Genomic DNA, 17,418 nt, shown 5'->3' on the forward strand with positions numbered 1-17,418 from the left:
AGGCGAGCCTCACGTTCCGCTGACGATTCTTCATTTCTTGCAGAACGTACTCTTCTGGCATTCACTGTACTACGACCTATGTTCGAACGACGACGTCTTCCAGACATGACTTTATAATTTCTGTAAAAAATTTACTCAGTTCTATATGTATGATTATCTATGCACAAATTGCCATATTATTAGTATGTGCCGCAGTAAAAAATATCTAGATACTTACCATTTAGAAACAAAAGATAATCAACAATCATAAAAAACAAAAGATACCTATTCTATTCAGTTCTTTTTTTAACTGAAATACTTCAACTTAAACTACGATTTTAATTAAATTAAAAATACTTAAAAAATAATTTGCTATTCGTGCGACTAAAAACAAAAGATAATCAACAATCATCAACAACAAAAGATACGTATTCTATTAAGTTCTTTTTCTGAACTTACATACCTCACCTTAAATTACGATTTTTGAAAATAATTTCCCTAATATTAAATTGATTTAACTCTAAATTTTAACCAAGATCTTAATAGAAAATTCCAATCCATAAATTATGGTTTTATTTAATCTAATCTTATCTAACCTTATGTACTTATAATTACTCTAAGTGCGATTTAAAAATTAACCTTAGAATAGAATATCATTTATATTTTAAAACTACTATCATACAATTATTTATCGTAACTTACTTATAATTACTGATATGTTGTCGCGCTGAAAAGCACGTTTTTATTAAGTATATTGTTATTTTCCTCGCTAGAGAGCTCCGATAATAAACGCGTCCAATCGCTGCTAAATTCAAAGTGCTATAGGGAGAACCGCGACCTCCGACGCGCTATTTATAGGCACGCTCCCGCCGCCCCGGCCGGCCGGTACCGCCGCAAACGCTACGTCCCGCAATTTTTAAATCTGTAGACCTTTTCAATGTGTACAATACTTAGTACATTATTTTAATAAATCTCGTAGGGTTCAGCCTGCGTCTGCAATCTAAGCGGAAAAAATGTAATTATTTACGACATCACATTAGAAACCTCAAAAATAACAGTATTTCTCCACTATTTAATGGATGTTATTATACATATAAACCTTCTTCTTCAATTGCTCTATCTATTAAAAAAAAACGCATCAAAATCCGTTGAGTAGTTTTAAAGATTTAAGCATATATAGGGATATAGGGACAGAGAAAGCGACTTTGTTTTATACTATGTTAGTAAGCCCTCAATTGTGTAACGAATCGAATAATGCTTTAAATTAAAATAACTAGACAACGTACCTATATCCCATCCAACGTTCAGTCTTTGTCCTTGTTTACAATCTCTAATGATCTGTCATGAATAATTTTTTGATGCGTTAATACTGATGTTGACTCGTCGAGCGCACGGAGAGAAATACACATTTTGACTGCTTAATGTTGACTTTAACACGTCGAGCGCAGGGTCATTCAGATTTTTTTTATTACTCTCAATCTAGAGGACATTACTTGCAATCATTGATCAGCTGGGTGCGTTCACGCCATAAATATTTTTTAATTCGCCATTTTTTGTTCTCTTCGCCTTTCTGAACCCTATTAACCGAGATGTTGATGTCACGGCTAACGCTGGAAATAGTAAATAAAATAATAACTATAGTAGGCAACTCATGTCTTAAAACTCATTCATATCATTATATCGTGACCAAATAAGTTGACAGAAAGCAAATCATAAAATTAGATCTTAATAAAAAAGCTTATAACATTCTATTGATTGTATTAGTGGAATCTTAAAATTCACGACATAATTAACAATTCCTGAAGGCAAGTTGAAAATGAGATCAAAATTTCCAAATTTTGAAATTAAATATTCCGGTCAATTTTTGTCGTATGGGAGTTCTTCCTTTAATTTTATTTTTTCATAACGAGTCTAAAACGTTGCCAAATATACCATATATTCCGGAGGCTAACGCGCACGTTAAAAGAAATAAGATCGAAATTTACGGGTTCGCCTTGTACGCTGGATATAAAAATAATAAGACTTAAAAATAAGGAAAAGATGAGAGTACAAAAATTAGATTTCTACATATATCTAAATCCTGTTTATTTAAAAGAAATGACATACCTTATAGAACTCAAAAATTTTCATTATCAGAAAACTTGAAACATTCGTTATGTTCATCTTCCGTTATATCTATAGGGACATCATCGAGGTCTCTTTCATCATCTCCATCATTGTTTTTCTTACTTTTTCTTGACATCGTCAAAATATTCCATACGACTTTGCATATGGGAATCATAATCAAGCTCATGCGATTCGATATTTCGGCCCAACTTATTCACATAATTAACTTGTATCTCATTAATCGTTCTTTCTCAGTACGAGTTCATTCTATCATTTCGACACACTGCCCAATCCTAAGTGGTGTCCCACAAGGTAGTCTTTTAGCGCTCTTTTTGTGAAACATTTTAATAATAACAACATAACAAAAATAAGGGAAGAAATAAATAAAGATTTAAATCAATGCGTCAATCCTAATTCTTGTAAACTGATAAGTGTGTGTCTATGTATTACACCTACGTAGGCACGTAATAATATTTATAACAAAGGAAACAAAGACAAAATTTGAACTGTATTACATTTATTTCCTTTTAGATTGTAGCAAGCTAGTTACAATTTATACGTCTTCAAGAAGCGATTAACTGCACTGCATTTTCGGACAGCAATCTGGGAAATGGCCCGAACCTTTAACAAGTTGACAACCCTCAGGCGATTGAACCTTACTGCACCTAAAAATCAATAATTGAAGAAACTTCATAAGCAAGAAAAATGCAACACCATGCTGAACAAAAATGGAAAGAAAAATATTGTAAATGTCTGTTTCGTGCATTCATAATTTAGTTTTTATGCGTGTGTATTCTTTTTATTTATTTATTCTATTCTGTATAGTAATTGTACGTTTATTTATATTACCTTTCTTTTAATGTGTGACCACCTCTTGTGTTTGTATGTATTTATTTCAAGTATTGAATTTTGAATTTTGAATCGATTGACAATTGTAACACTAACTCAAAAGCAGAAAGGGAGATACGCACAGCTAAAGATCCTAAGCGACAAAATTTATAGCCAGCTCAGTTAATGCAACTCATAACGTTACACTTTTGAGCTTCTGCTTAGGAGTTTGCACTGCAATTCTTACTCTATTCCTTACATGGGCCCCTATTTCACCTACTCAAAGAAAGAAATCGCAAGTGCTGTAGAATAAAATTCTCAGGAAAATACTAAATGAGCCTTGGTATCTGAGCAATGCTCAAATGCTTAAAGATTTAAAACTTACACGAATAGATAGCTTTATTTTATTTTACTCAAAATTTTTTTCAATGGAGTGAAATGTTTCACCTTTGAAAGTGTTACAAAAATTATCTCAGACGATCTCCAAATTATTCAGAATTTTAAAAAACCCAGAATAATTTTTCACTGCTCAAACTGGGAAGTGTCCAGATTTGGCGCTATCCTTCCAGGCGCTCCTTGCCAAAATCACAAATATATGCATTCGGTACTCTGAAGAAATCTGTGCCCTTGGTGGAATGCCATTTACCCTTGGCGAGTAGTCTGCCTTATACTGCTTAAGGGGTGTGAAAGGGACATTTTAAATTTGTGCAAGATAAGGACAGATAAGGCCCACCAGCGGCCGAGCGGTAAAGTCCCTGAACACTGGTAGTTCAGATTTTAACGTAGCACAAATGATTTGATAAGGTTTTCAGGCTCTTCTTAAGCATCGCAGGTTACCAATCTGCTCTTGAACTCACACTTGCTAACAAAAGTTTTTCGTCTTTTCGCTTCCTTCGCGCTTACATACATAAAATTCACGATGAAAATCACAAAATATTTAAAATCAGGCTATCTTTAGAATTTCCGATAGAGTATTAGGGGTTGCCACACATTTTTTTTATTCGCTATATTATTTCTTTGAAAACTAGTCACTTGCGCGGGCAGTCGCCTAAAGGCATTAAAATATATATATATATATATATATAATGTTTTTAATGAGTACAGCTAGTGTCATTTAATTTAATATTTCTAATGAGACTGTTGAGTCATTAGGATTTTTTTTTTTTGGAAGCAGGAGAGGTGAAAAATGTGTAATGCTCTCATCGGAATTCGAACCTGGACCTCTCGAATACGCGCCGAATGTGCGACCGTTACACTACGATGGCATGCTAGAAAGGAGGGAGAAAATACCTTATATATACCGCCTTTTAAAGGGCTACTGTGGATTAGGGGCACCCATTCGCCAAATCCTAGTGGTGACAAATTATGGTTCACCATTCTTTTAGTTCGGGCGCCGCTGTAAAGTTATAAGGATTTTTTTTAAGTAGGAGAGGTAAAACTCTGCCGGAGAAGTAAGGTTACAAGGGCAAGTAACATTGAGGTACATTGTATCTTATTAAATTGGGGAGATACCGGCAAGGTAGCGATGGTTTGGGCTGCAAATTTTTGTCGCCAGATTTGACATAAAATTACCAAATTCAGCAAACGTGCTCACCATTTGGCGACATTTCGGTCTGTTCCTTGTACAAATGTAATTGTTACTGTAATTGAATAACTGTAATGCATCCCTATATTTAACTACAATCGCACACAGCCCTTATATGTAACTTTAACCGTATATACCTTCCATTAATTTCCAGGAATTGAAGATACTAGAGATTTCTCGGTAGCAGGTGGAAAACTATTTAAGGTCGAACAGAGCCGCAGTTTTTAATTCAGAGCTCACGTCGGAGTATTAAGAGATCTCCATGCGAGTTTCGCTCTTTGGATGCGCTTTGCATTGCTTTGTGTTTAATGTTACTAATAGTTTGAAGTGGTAACTACTAATTGTGCTCCATTCTACTGAGAAGAGCTGTATGAGTATTTTTGTGGAAAGTTGCAGAACTATAAAATGCTTTTTTTGGGAGTGAGGGAGAATAAATTTCATCAAGCTATCATCGGTTCCGTGTGCATTTAATCCATTACGAACCCGTACGCAAGCAACAATAAATGAAGATTCTTTATTTTTTCTAGAAAATAATACATCGCGATGATATCTGCTGCTGTTGCAACAATCTGAAAAGTGATTTGGACATAAGAGTGAGTTTCGAGACTTCTGGTACCAATAAAAATGAAACAAATAATGACACCAATATTAAACACATTAAATTCTTCGTCTTAACCCAATCGTCGTTAGCTTGTCGAAAATTCATATTTGCTGGATCTAGTAATTCTTTACGCCTTAGTATAAAAGCAGGAAATTTTCATGTGCCGCCAACCCGATGACTTCGTCACGGTCCAGACATCTTCCTACTAGTCAGCGACTATTCACTTAGATCTTTACAAGTGAGTCCCGGCATCTTGATGAGAGGCTACTGTCTTCACGGGTATAAATTGAACTTCATAAGGTTTTGTGTCTTGGCGAACAATGGGCCACTTTTCAAAAGGTGGCAGCACATTTATGGAAGTTGACCGCCGCTCGGCAAGGTACAAAGATGCCTCTGCATTAAGATACAGAGGTGTTCATGAAGAATGCAACCTTCATCCAGATTCCCAGATATCCCTTTGAATATCTAAATAGACAGTAGCTGAATTTTACAGTCGACGAATAATTAATAACTTGCAAAGGTTCCAGCCCCTTTTTCAAATTAGCCACTGCTCATCAAGACGTATGAAGTGCCCGACACCCTAATAAAGTTAGGTTCGTATCACGAAGAATGCAATCTCCATCAAGATTCCTGTGTTTTCCTTTAAAGATATAAGTGTATAGTCGCTGACTTTCGCAGTCGCCGAACAATGACTAACTTGGAAAAGTCCTGGCGCCTTTTGCAAGTCAGCTGTTGCTCATCAAGACATAAGATGTCGCAACCCCCACAGTATAGAATGGAGTGCTTCCAATTTAAACCTCGGGCATCTACGCATGCCCAGGAACTTCGGATGACTCTAACTTCTATGTCGTTTTTCCGTTAAGTGTCTCCTGTATTGTATCTGTGTGTGTGTTAAAATGATTAATAAATGGTGTGTGTAAACTTTTAGTAGCTTTTTGTATTCAAAAAGACAGCGTCAACATCTATTTACGAGCAAAGAGACAAGGTAAGAAGATTTAAGATTATTCGATTTGTTTCAACCGTTTAATTAGAATTGAGATTGCTCGTGAAATAAGAAGTCGCCTCATTATTATAATTTATATAAAAATTGCTAAACATAACTGAATGAATGCCTGCATCGCTATTTCGCTACCAACTTATGCTAAAGCCTAATTTCATCTCGTTGGATGTTCAAACGTAATTTTCTATAATGAATGATGCCTTTTCTTTGAAAATATTCTCAGTAAAGTGCAGAATCGCTCACTTATTTCTTCGCCGCTTTTTACAAGGGTAAAAACAATTGGATTTTTGTCAATTTTCTTTTACTTTTTAAGTGAAAATAGGTCGATGTGTACATAGATAAAGTCAAGGGTGTGCGCAGTGCCATTTTTGTGCAATTCTAGGGTTTTTTTAAAGCGAAAATAGGTCGATGTGTACATAGATAAAGTCAAGGGTGTGCGCAGTGCCATTTTTGTGCATTTCTAGGGTTTTTTTTAAAGTGAAATTAGGTCGATGTGCACATGGATACCGAGTATGTGCAATTCTTAAAAACTTGTCAAGCAGTGAGTGATTCTGCACTTTACCCAAAATTCTATTGCCGACTTTTCATCATGAGCAATTCCCAAATTGTTAAATCTATAGGATATCAAAAAAGGATTTAAAAATTAAACTAGCATTTCAATGGCGTCTTAAGAAATATACTAGAACTATATAAACTTACGCAATCTGAAACCAGCACGTACGCTAGATTTGGCGAGCTGTTAAATGGGCGCGTTTGCTAGATTTGGCACTTTATCGCATATATTTTCGCTGCAATTTTTTTACGGCCCTCAAAACAGAAGAGTACCGAAAAAGGTAACCTTCATCGAGATGCCGGGATGTCACATCTTTATTTTAGTGAATAGTCACCGACGTGCATAAATGTGCCCGCACTCTTATACAATTCAGGGTAAAATCCAAGGAGGTTAGAATAGAAGGAGGGAAGGTTCAACTCAAACGGTGAAGCTTGGCGGCCATCTTCCTGTTATCACCGTGACTTGTGCAAGGAAGTCTGTCATTGCAACATTTTTTTCTTTTTTTTTTGAAGCATGTCAGCTTGTATTGCATATGGATGCACAAATAGATTCTCGAAAAAAATTCCGGGCATTATTTTTCACACGTAAGTATTAATTTTCTTTTTTTATGTAATATGACAACTATGTCAAAAAATATCATAATGTCATGTGGTTTTCTTTCAGATGTGAAAAAAAAGGACTTAAAATAGGTTATTTAATATAACTATAATCAAAATATATTAAATACATTTTAATGTTTCTGTTTATAGCTGGTATCTTCGTTCCTTAAGATACAATGCTATATGGTAGGATTTAAATTGTATAATTTGAACGTTTTAGTTAATTCGTTTTATAACTTTCATGAAAAGTAAGAAATCAATTGTTACTATTTTTATTAACTGTAAAGGTGTTAAATAAAGCAATGCTTTTCTTCATATATTAATTATTATTCATTTTTTTAAGTTAAGATAAACTGTTCTGTTGTTAAAAATTTTTTGCATAAACTTACAAATTTCTGGGCAGTATAGTGATAAAATTAAGTAAAATATTTACACAATTGAACATGTGGAAAGATGTATCCAAAAACTTATATAGGTGTATTTCTGTAATTCAACTTAATTAAAGGCAGTTTCTTTGAGATTAATAAATATGAAATGCGCATAAACTGAAATCAATGAATTCACATAAATCTGTTTTATTTTATTAAGATTTATTTTCTAACTTAAGCAAGTTCGTGAAATATGCAGAAACATCATTTTTTAAAGGCTTTAATGTTATGCGCATGCATTTATATTTCGAACTATTTCTTAATAATTTGCTGTACATAGTAAATTATGGATATCATCTTTATTACTTTAAAACAAAAATTCAACAATAGCGAGGGATTTAATTATAAATTTAACATATTTTTACTGGAAAATAAATGCACGGAACAGGTTAGAAACACGTACATGTCACTGCCGTAATGCAATGTTTTGAAGTCACAAACATGGACGCCGCTTGTTCGGCGGAGTTTCATTCCCCGATAGTGGAGGAAACCGCGAACCCTCCCTCCTTCTATTCTAACCTCCTTGGTAAAATCCTAGTATACGGTGCAGCCTTGGCGCGATTTTGAAAATTATCGCCAACACAAAAATTGACTCAAAGAACGTATGTATATACTATACACTTTACACTATCACTATACTTAGATACTTAATTGTATAATACTGGGTTTCTACTGCACTGAGGCAGTGTACTATCACTATATACATAGTATATACTATATATATTCTTTGAATGACCCGTTTACTACTCATCATATATGTCCCGTTTTTATTGCTCATCATAAAGTCGCCAAAAGTAGCCAAATCCCGTTTGCACCGTATACTAGGATTAAACCCAATTCAGTTTAGAACTTGGACAAAGAATATTCTATCGAAGTACCGCACCCTTATGATGGTTTCTATCTTTATATTAGATTTATTTTGACTGTTCGAACCTATTAAGGGAAGTTCTGGGTGACGTTTCGCAGATTTCTTTCTTCAGACAAAAAATTGTAAATGATGAAAATTTAGATTCAATAGAAAAATTTCATTCAAGAATATTTGTTGTTGTGTCACATAAAATTAATTTCGATATTTAACTGTAAATCAGAGAATGAATGTTTATACACACCTCGCCGTTTTGTCCTAGATTAATTACAAATAAAGATTAATTACAAAATTGAGATTATATTTGATGCCAGTGCATCAGGTAAGAGGAAGCTAAATGTGATAGTTTGCTTATATCGTATGATGAATAGCTAGGCAATATTTAATATGCGCAATGCCAAGCACGTGCACTGCAGAGAAATTGTGCAATTATCTGCTGTTTTTTAAGAGAAACAAATCGCAATGCACATAGGATCTCTGCTTAGATATGTACTCCCCTTGTGCACAACGATCAGTTTTTCCTTTAAAAAACATAAAATTTCATTATAGCGTCATAGATATTAAACATTATAGATATATTACGCAATATGATATATTACTGTAATTGCAGTTCATTTTTTTTTCTCAAGGGGCTTTACGTATCCTTAAGGACGCCGCCATCTAGTTAGATTTTATAGCAACGTTTATCTTTGACACGATGTGACGCCCCATTAAGAGAAAAGTATCATAATTTATATTATCATGACGGCATTCTGAAATTTAAGCGAAAATTAAGAGTTGCTTTAGGATAAAACTGAAGTGATGTTAAATATTTAAATATAAATTTCATATTGTAAACGAATCAGGTAAAGTTATGCAAATCTAAGTCTTCGTTGTTAAAACGGCCATCGTCTTTAGTTGCCGAATCGGCAAGTCTAATTGCCTGATCTGTAACGTACAAATTTAAAATATCGCCAAAGGCTTGTACTTTCACTACCTTAAAATAAGGATGAATGCAGATTCGCTATCTTTAAGATACGTGCACCAAATGATCAGTATGAGCTGTTAATATGTATGTCAAAAATTTCCAAATAAGTATTTATGCAACAAATATCGTTCATGGGCTGCGATACTGGCATAACTCGGAAAACGAAGTTTTAAGATAAACATATTTAAATTTTCCCTTGATTTTGAAATGCAGGGATAGCGAGTTTAATTGATGGATTAAGGAATAAGCATTACTAAAAGACTTTACAGGAGATCTGTTAGTAATAATATTTATAAAATGTTATGAAATTTATAAAATTATCTATCTAAATTTATCATCTAATTATCTATTTTATGAAATTTTGCTATTTTTGCATTTTTAGCATTATATTGAACCATATTATAAATTCATAACTCATAATAATGAAAAACATTTATAAATCAAGTTTTTTAATAATGTTAGCACCTTGAATCATGTACTACGAAATTGCAAAATGGTACTCTTATTGTTTCAATGCTATATTATTAATCAAAATGCAAAAAGCAGTAAAAAATTTCCCTAAGTGGCTGTATTTGCTTTAAGTTTTAAAATAGTACCTATTTTTATTGCTGAAACTTCAGACTGCTATAAAATGCTGCGTAAGTGCTTAGTATTGCGTTGCTGGCAATTAAACTTTGTGGACTTTCAAATTTCTTCTCAGATATTAGAAGAGGTTTGCTGTAAGCTTTTTTCAGTGTTGCTTAAAGGTACCATGACAAATCTATCGTCAAATATATTATCACATTTAACATAAAAATACATTTCAAATACTTACCCTTCACCACTAATTTCCCATGGACTGCAAGTATACTTCAAGCAATTGGTATCGTCATAACCGACTTCACCTACTGCAATACGGCCAAACGCCCGTCCCTCGCAATATCCTGTAAAGTGAAATTGAGAATGTTAGCAAATGAAACTAAATAGGCACTTAAATGGTTTGTGTTAATTAAACCATCATCTTATTTTATCTGTACTTTAAATTGAATTTTGTCACCTCCCACCAAGATGCAGATTAGCCATGTGTATATAAAATCAGAGCTCTTGAAAGGTAGAGAGAGAACTTTGGTAGCGACACTCATCTTCGTGTTATTTCTTCACCTAATTCTGAGACTCACATTAGACAGATATGTCTAATAGTCTTTTCCTAGTCGAGTTTGTTTGCACTTACTGGCTAGCTAGAATCCTGAGCCAAAGTTTGATGCGAATTTGACTTGTGAATTAAATTTGAATTACTTTAAATTTTACATAATTAAATTTTACGTTAGCTTAAATTCCGCAAGCAACGGAGACTGAACTGTGAGCTCGAGCTGTGCACATCTTAGGTTTCATGTTTTAAAGAAACAGTTTGTTTAAACCTTTCCCTGTGTACAGTTGCTTTAATAGGACAAGGCGATAAGTCGTTTGACAATCTCTTAATGAACCTTGAATGAACAATGAACCTCATAATGAAGTTAGTCGGGAGCTTTCATAACGGTGCCTGGCATAATGGTGTGCCGTACTTTTATGCAATTTGACCTCTGTTTGAGAGGACAGAAACGGTACCGCCGCATAAGGAACCGCCGGTACCGCCGCATAAGGAAGCGTGCACGAACTGAAGATCAGTTTCTCGCTCAAAACTGATCGTCGATATCCTGCATTTTTCATAAAGGTGAACACACCCTTTCGAAAGAATTATGGAAGTCCAATTTTCGCTTCAGTTACTGCTTAATTAATTCGCAAGAGATGAAGTAAATCTTCGACAGCCATACGAAAAATTCTGACTTATTATAAAGCTATTTGCACCTTTATAAAAACGGTATATTGCCATAAAGATGCCGAAGTTTTTGTCAATTAGAACAATTTTCCAGGTTGCGATTCTCCGAAGTGGTTTCGAATATTTCAAACTTTTATTTTCATCGAAATGTATATACACATTATACTCGTATGCTATACCCATAAGGGGTGAAAAGCATGTACAGAATTTCTTTTTATTCTAATCTTCTTTTTTTGGGATCTGGACTGAATATAGGCTGTAGATTTAACAAAAGCGTTTTATATTAATTTTTCTATAGTCTATCAAATATTCAGTTTCTTGTACGATCTGTCTAATAATCTACGTATTCTGTCTGATCTACTTTCGTCTGTCAATATACATGCCGATTACAAATATATAAAATCCACATGACTTCCTTGTACGCCTTGTATACTTACTTCTTTGTTGTATTAAAAAATACAATTTTTTGATGAAATTCGTTTAAACTTATTTCCTAGAATCATTCTAACTTAATTAACAGATCAAGGCAATCTGAAAATATCATTAAAAACTACAAATTTTGAAATTAAATATCAGGTTAATTTTTGTCGTATGAGAGTCAAACTTCTTAAAATTTTCATGATGAGTATAAATCTCTCCCAAACATAAATATAGGAACAGGGAGACTGCATTAAAAGTTAGATTTCCTTGTTTGTGGAAAATTATTTTTTTTACTTTGAATTTGCCGAAATAGGAATATTTTCTTCCTATAAAACATTTGTATTATTAGAAATGACTGCTACAACGATTGCGAAAATACCGGCCACCCCACTTGCCCTACGTTTGGTGGGCATATATATATTGATTGTTATATATATTATATATTGTTATTGCCAGTCCCATATACAAAATTTCAAAGTTCTACGGCTAATCGTTTTCGAGGTATGCGAGATATAATCATAAGTAAAGGTACTGACATCATGAAAAAAAATCCATTTTACACTATGTTTTGTACAAAAGAGTCCTTTTATTCTCGTTGGCGCAGATGTCTTGAAAAAAGAAAAGTGCTCAAAATTCGGGAACGATGGAAATGGATATTTCCGTTGAAATTCTGTTAACCGAAATTTTTCGCAACTACAATACTTCCTTTACTTCATACAAGGAAGTAAAACAGAATGTTTACTGTTATCAATGGAATATTTCAAATCCCTCCCTCTTTAATATTTTCTTTTTCTAGTGTTTTCCAAATTTCTTAGGATCGCGTTATATAGCTTTCTAGTAAAAAAAAAAAAAAAAAAAAAAAAAAAAAAAGGTTGCTTTCTAGAAATTCTCTAGAAAAAATTTCTGTGGAAGCGAAAATGGAATACTGAAGAAGATAATGTTATAATGAATTAATAATAACAAATAAATATGAATAACTGTCAACAGTCGATTAAATCAGTTAATAATTATAAATATTTATCGGCAATTCTGCAAACTCTGTACCAATACTTACTCTATTTACTAACACATAAATATCATCCTGAAAATCCTGTCCGAATCCGTCGACATAAATGTCCATTGCATCGGAGCTGGAAATGTCTTCTATGCATTCTATGTAAAATCATTCATAAAGATTTGAAGTTAAAAAAGGTGTTTAAAGTTTATCTACTTTCCCCAAAGCATTTGCAAAAAAAGCAAACTTTAGAAAATTATATAGAAAACACCTAGCTGCTGATAAATGGATTGGATTGGATTGGATTATTTAATTATGGCAAAGAACACGAGGGCTATCTGCCTAAATGGAGGAATGCCTTCGTGGAGAACATTCTAAGGGAAACTGGCTCGTATACACGTTACACATAGTGAAAACCACGAAAACGCCCATGCAGCCAGCCCGTTCGCGGGATATGAACCTCGGACCGAACTACCAGTGTTCAACGTCTTTACCGCTCGGGCGCTAGCTGATAAATGGAAAGTTGGGCTCGATGAAGCATGAGCATTTTTTAAGTCACCTCAAGAAAATCCGATCAATTTTCTGATACTCTAAGTGGCGAAAAGGCTGTACGAAATGGTCTTATCAATGTAGAGAAAAGTTTTCGTACGGGATTCAAGATAGGTCAAGAATTTTGGACTAATCTTTGGAATATGGTAACAGGTAGTTTGGCGACATTTTGGTAAGACGATAAAGGTTACTAGGTAGGACTTTAGCAATAATCTGAGAAGTACACAGTTCGAATCACAGATTATTTTGTCTCAGAGAAATGAGAGATCATGAGACATGTCATGTGACATTTTCCGGAAAATTCCGATCGTGATTTTAGCTAATAAGCACTTAAAAACAATTTCGCTGTGCAGAATCGTCCACTTATTTGTTTGGCACTTTTTATAAGAGTAAGAAGAATTGGATTTTTGTCAATTTTCTTCGACTTTTTAAGTGAAAATAGGTCGATATGTACGTGGATAAAGTCAAGCGTGTGCGCAATGCCATTTTTGTGCAATTCTGGGATGTTTTTTTAAGTGAAAATAGGTCGACGTGTACATAGATACCGCGTATGTGCAATTCTTAAAAACGCGCGAAGCAGTGGGAGATTCTGCACTTTCTCCCAATTTCGCACCTAATCTTCGTCATGATTAAGCACTTTTGTTCCATAAAAGTTCTAGCATAAGCGTAATTCGGCTAGCAGATTGTTAGACAAAATGTTGAGTTTAAAAAAAAAGCCTTTACTTCGTGAAAAACAATTTTTTTTTACTTATTACGTGCTCCGCCCTTAGGCACTACACGGAAAGGGAGGGATGCCCCGTGGAGGTCTTTTTAAGGGAAACTGGCTCGTATCCACGTTACACATGGGAAAAACCACGAAAACGCCCATGCAGCCAGCCCGTTCGCCGGGATTCGAACACCGGACCGAACTACCAGTGTTCAGCGGCTTTTATCGCTCGGCTGCTGGTGGGCCCGTGAAAACAAAATGGCGTCCAAAAAAAAAAAAACTAGCGGGTTACTGTAGCAGGGTTGGTGGCCAAATTTTCGCCAAAAAAATCGTGAAGTTACCATAATCCGAAGATTCACCGAATTTTGTTACAGCGGTAGATTAAAACTAAAAAATGTCTCAGGTAAAGCTAAAACTAATTCATCGTACCATCAGTCGAGTATTTTAGAACTTATTTCTGAAGACGAAATTCTATCCTTATAAGAGAAGGATGTCAATAAATTTGAGCTTCTTATAGACAAAGCCTCTAGTCACACATCTAAATCAACTGCCGCTTATTTCGCAAAGAAACAATGAAACGTCCGTAAAATCACCTGAGACTTCTCCTATAGACTTTCTGCTTTCGGTTTGTTAGAATGTGCCTAAGAAAACGGAATCCAAGAACACTAAGCAGACATTAGAAAATGACCCAAGAGGAGTGGGATAAAATGGCGGTGCTAAGAAAAAATTCACTTTCATGCAAAATTCGAGTTAGAGCTAAGAATCACAGCTAGTAGACAGATTCGAACATGAGGACCTCAAAGCCCAAATTTTGAATTCCGAATTTGTTGTTGATTTATTTCATATTTTGTACAAATTTCAATTTACAGTCATTCAATTTTAAATTCAAATATTTGAAAGTAATATGTCCACTGTCTCAAATATGATACTTATTATCCCCACACCAGAGTGCTGCCATTCAGTGAAGAGTAAAATATTTAACTTTTCTATTACTGAGTAATAACAAACGAAGTGATTGAAAGGCAATAAATGCAGTCATTAAAAATATTTTGCCTACTTTTTAATCTGATTGATTAAAATAAAAATGCATTTAAATCATGAGATTTGTAACACATTTTTATTAAATGATCGTATACTTTTTTTTAACTCTTTTAGGCATTAAAAGAATCATCGTATACTTTTTTTTCATCTTTAAAATCATCGTATACTTTTTTTTTAAAACTCTTTTAGGCGCTGGCCGCTCAAATAGCTAATTTTCAAAGAAATAATAGAATTCAAAGAAGAAAGAAAAAAAATTCAGCAACCCCTAAATTTTATCAGGATTTCTACAAATATGCTATTTTTAAATATTTTATGATTTTTCTCTTGAACCTTATGTGGCGTAAGTGAAAAAAAAAAAAAAAAAAAAAAAAAAAAAAAAAAAAAAGCGGTGCTTAAAATAGGGCGAAAACATTGCGTTCGGAGTGTACGCAAGAACAGATTGCTTACCTGCGACGCTCTGCGACAACATAAAAAATCCTTTGATGCGTCTTTAAAATATTAATCCTTTTATATTTTTTCAATCAAAGTACTGATGATAAAAAGGAAATTAAATGATGAAAATAAAATTAGTAATTAATGTACTTACTATTGTATGGATAAACTAGAAATGTACCATATATTGATGTAAAAATAAATTAAGTACAAATACGTATCTGATTAAAATTTAAATATAGATATAATATAACTTAATATAAATATAAATTAAATAAAAACTTCATAGGAATCAAGTTTAATAAGAGAAAAAGCAAATAAAATTTAATCAGTAAAATTATGCTAAAAATTATTAATGGAATTTGCACAATTTAAGTACCATTTATTGCTGAGAAACATTTTTTTAGTATAGGCAAAAAATTAAAAACCGGGATATTGGGGTATTTAGCGGGAGGCAGGGACGTATGAATTAGCAGAATTAAAGCAATGTCGCTTAGCATGTTTTTGAAAGAATTTGCCACTTACCATGCTGTGTATTCATTGGCTGGGAAAACGTAGATCCATGAGCTTCCAAAACCGAAGTTGTTATTACAACTAGAAGGAATAATGCAAACGCATTAGCCATGGTCTGTTGCCACTAATTTTCTTTAAACCTATGAGACGATATCTTAAATTGCTAACAGCTTTGGAGATATTATGCTTAAAACTTGAATGCGATAGGTGTTTTGTAAGGTTGGGGCTATCACATGATATCCAGATGATATTTTTCATCCAATAGAATTCTGAGATTTTAGATTTAGGGAAGGGAGACCAGTAACGTATCAGATTGTTGATTTTCGTTTATTACGCTTCATTTTTGTCACTAGTTCTGAGAACATCAATACACTAAAACAGCTGCTAATTTAATGCATAAATTGCAAATATTTTCTTACTTAACATGCTTTCTTACGTGCTTCCTATAAACTACAAAATAAAACAATTTTAAAATTCTATTTGCATTTTGAAGTGTAGTGGTACCTTAGTATACACCCCCTTTAAAATATGTCCAACCTGGTATACGTTTCTGTTTGGGCACGAAAATTTTGATTTGATATACGATATTTGTTTGGAATACGACTCGAGCTCGATGAGTCACCACTGTCTGCGCTATACTTGTTTACCTCTTTGGAGACAAACATGATCTTCAGTGCATCTGCTATTCAATATACAACCCACGATGTAACTGGGAATTTTTCTGTGATTTTCGTTTATTTTTTTTTAAATTCATGAGCAATGAGTTTTAGATAATGAGAACAGTCAAGAAACGAAGAAAATTGTTAGGATCACCATGAAGGGAGAAAAGATATTGTTGAAAAGTAAGAATCTGGCATAAGGATCCGGCATTCGGCTGTTGCATGTAGTATGCCGAGTACGATGATTTGTACGGTTGGTGAACAAGACAGACGTTAATTCTTGCCTGTGACGCCCGAACTCAGTTCGAGCAACGCAAATGCGTCAATTTTGGAATGCCCGACCTGAGTTCGAGCAAGAGAAAAAAATTTCAGTGTTTCAATTCCGTGAAACACCGAAACAGTTCGTCCAATGCATAATATGTAACTTATCATTTAACCAATAGATCACGATACTTTTCCGCGAAATGTTCGGCAGTTTCACGCCATTTATCGGATTTTTGAAATTTTTCGTTTCTTCCCAAATTTCATTCAAACCGCATTATGTTCGCAAAGTCGGAATCAGACGATGATGAAAAATATTTGTTAAGCTCTTCATGCTCAGACACCAGTATTTCAACAGAAGAGTATGACTATTCCAAAAGTGACGACGAAAGTGAAACTCTTTCATGCCGAACCTGGATGCCGCTATGTTTGAATAACCTTCCTCCAGCCGCTCCAAGATTCCCATTTCAACAATCACAAGTGGGTGTAGCAACTGATACTTCTACTTTTACTTCAGAAAAACAATATTTTGAACTA

General features: G+C 33.9%; 1 protein-coding gene across 1 annotated transcript; it reads right to left on the reverse strand.

Moving 5' to 3' along the window:
• Positions 1-2,585: 2,585 nt before the first annotated feature.
• On the reverse strand, positions 2,586-16,143 carry LOC118187676 (toxin-like protein 14). The gene is made up of 3 exons (XM_035357944.2): positions 15,974-16,143; positions 10,326-10,434; positions 2,586-2,750 (listed from the first exon to the last, which is right to left on the reverse strand). The coding sequence occupies exons 1-3, from the start codon at positions 16,071-16,073 to the stop codon at positions 2,660-2,662; spliced, it is 300 nt and encodes a 99-aa protein (XP_035213835.1). The 5' UTR covers positions 16,074-16,143; the 3' UTR covers positions 2,586-2,659.
• Positions 16,144-17,418: the final 1,275 nt, after the last annotated feature.

Source organism: Stegodyphus dumicola, chromosome 9 (genome assembly GCF_044657685.1).
Source record: "Stegodyphus dumicola isolate Sdum_Otavi_A_Nest chromosome 9, ASM4465768v1".
Taxonomy (NCBI): Eukaryota; Metazoa; Arthropoda; class Arachnida; order Araneae; family Eresidae; genus Stegodyphus; species Stegodyphus dumicola.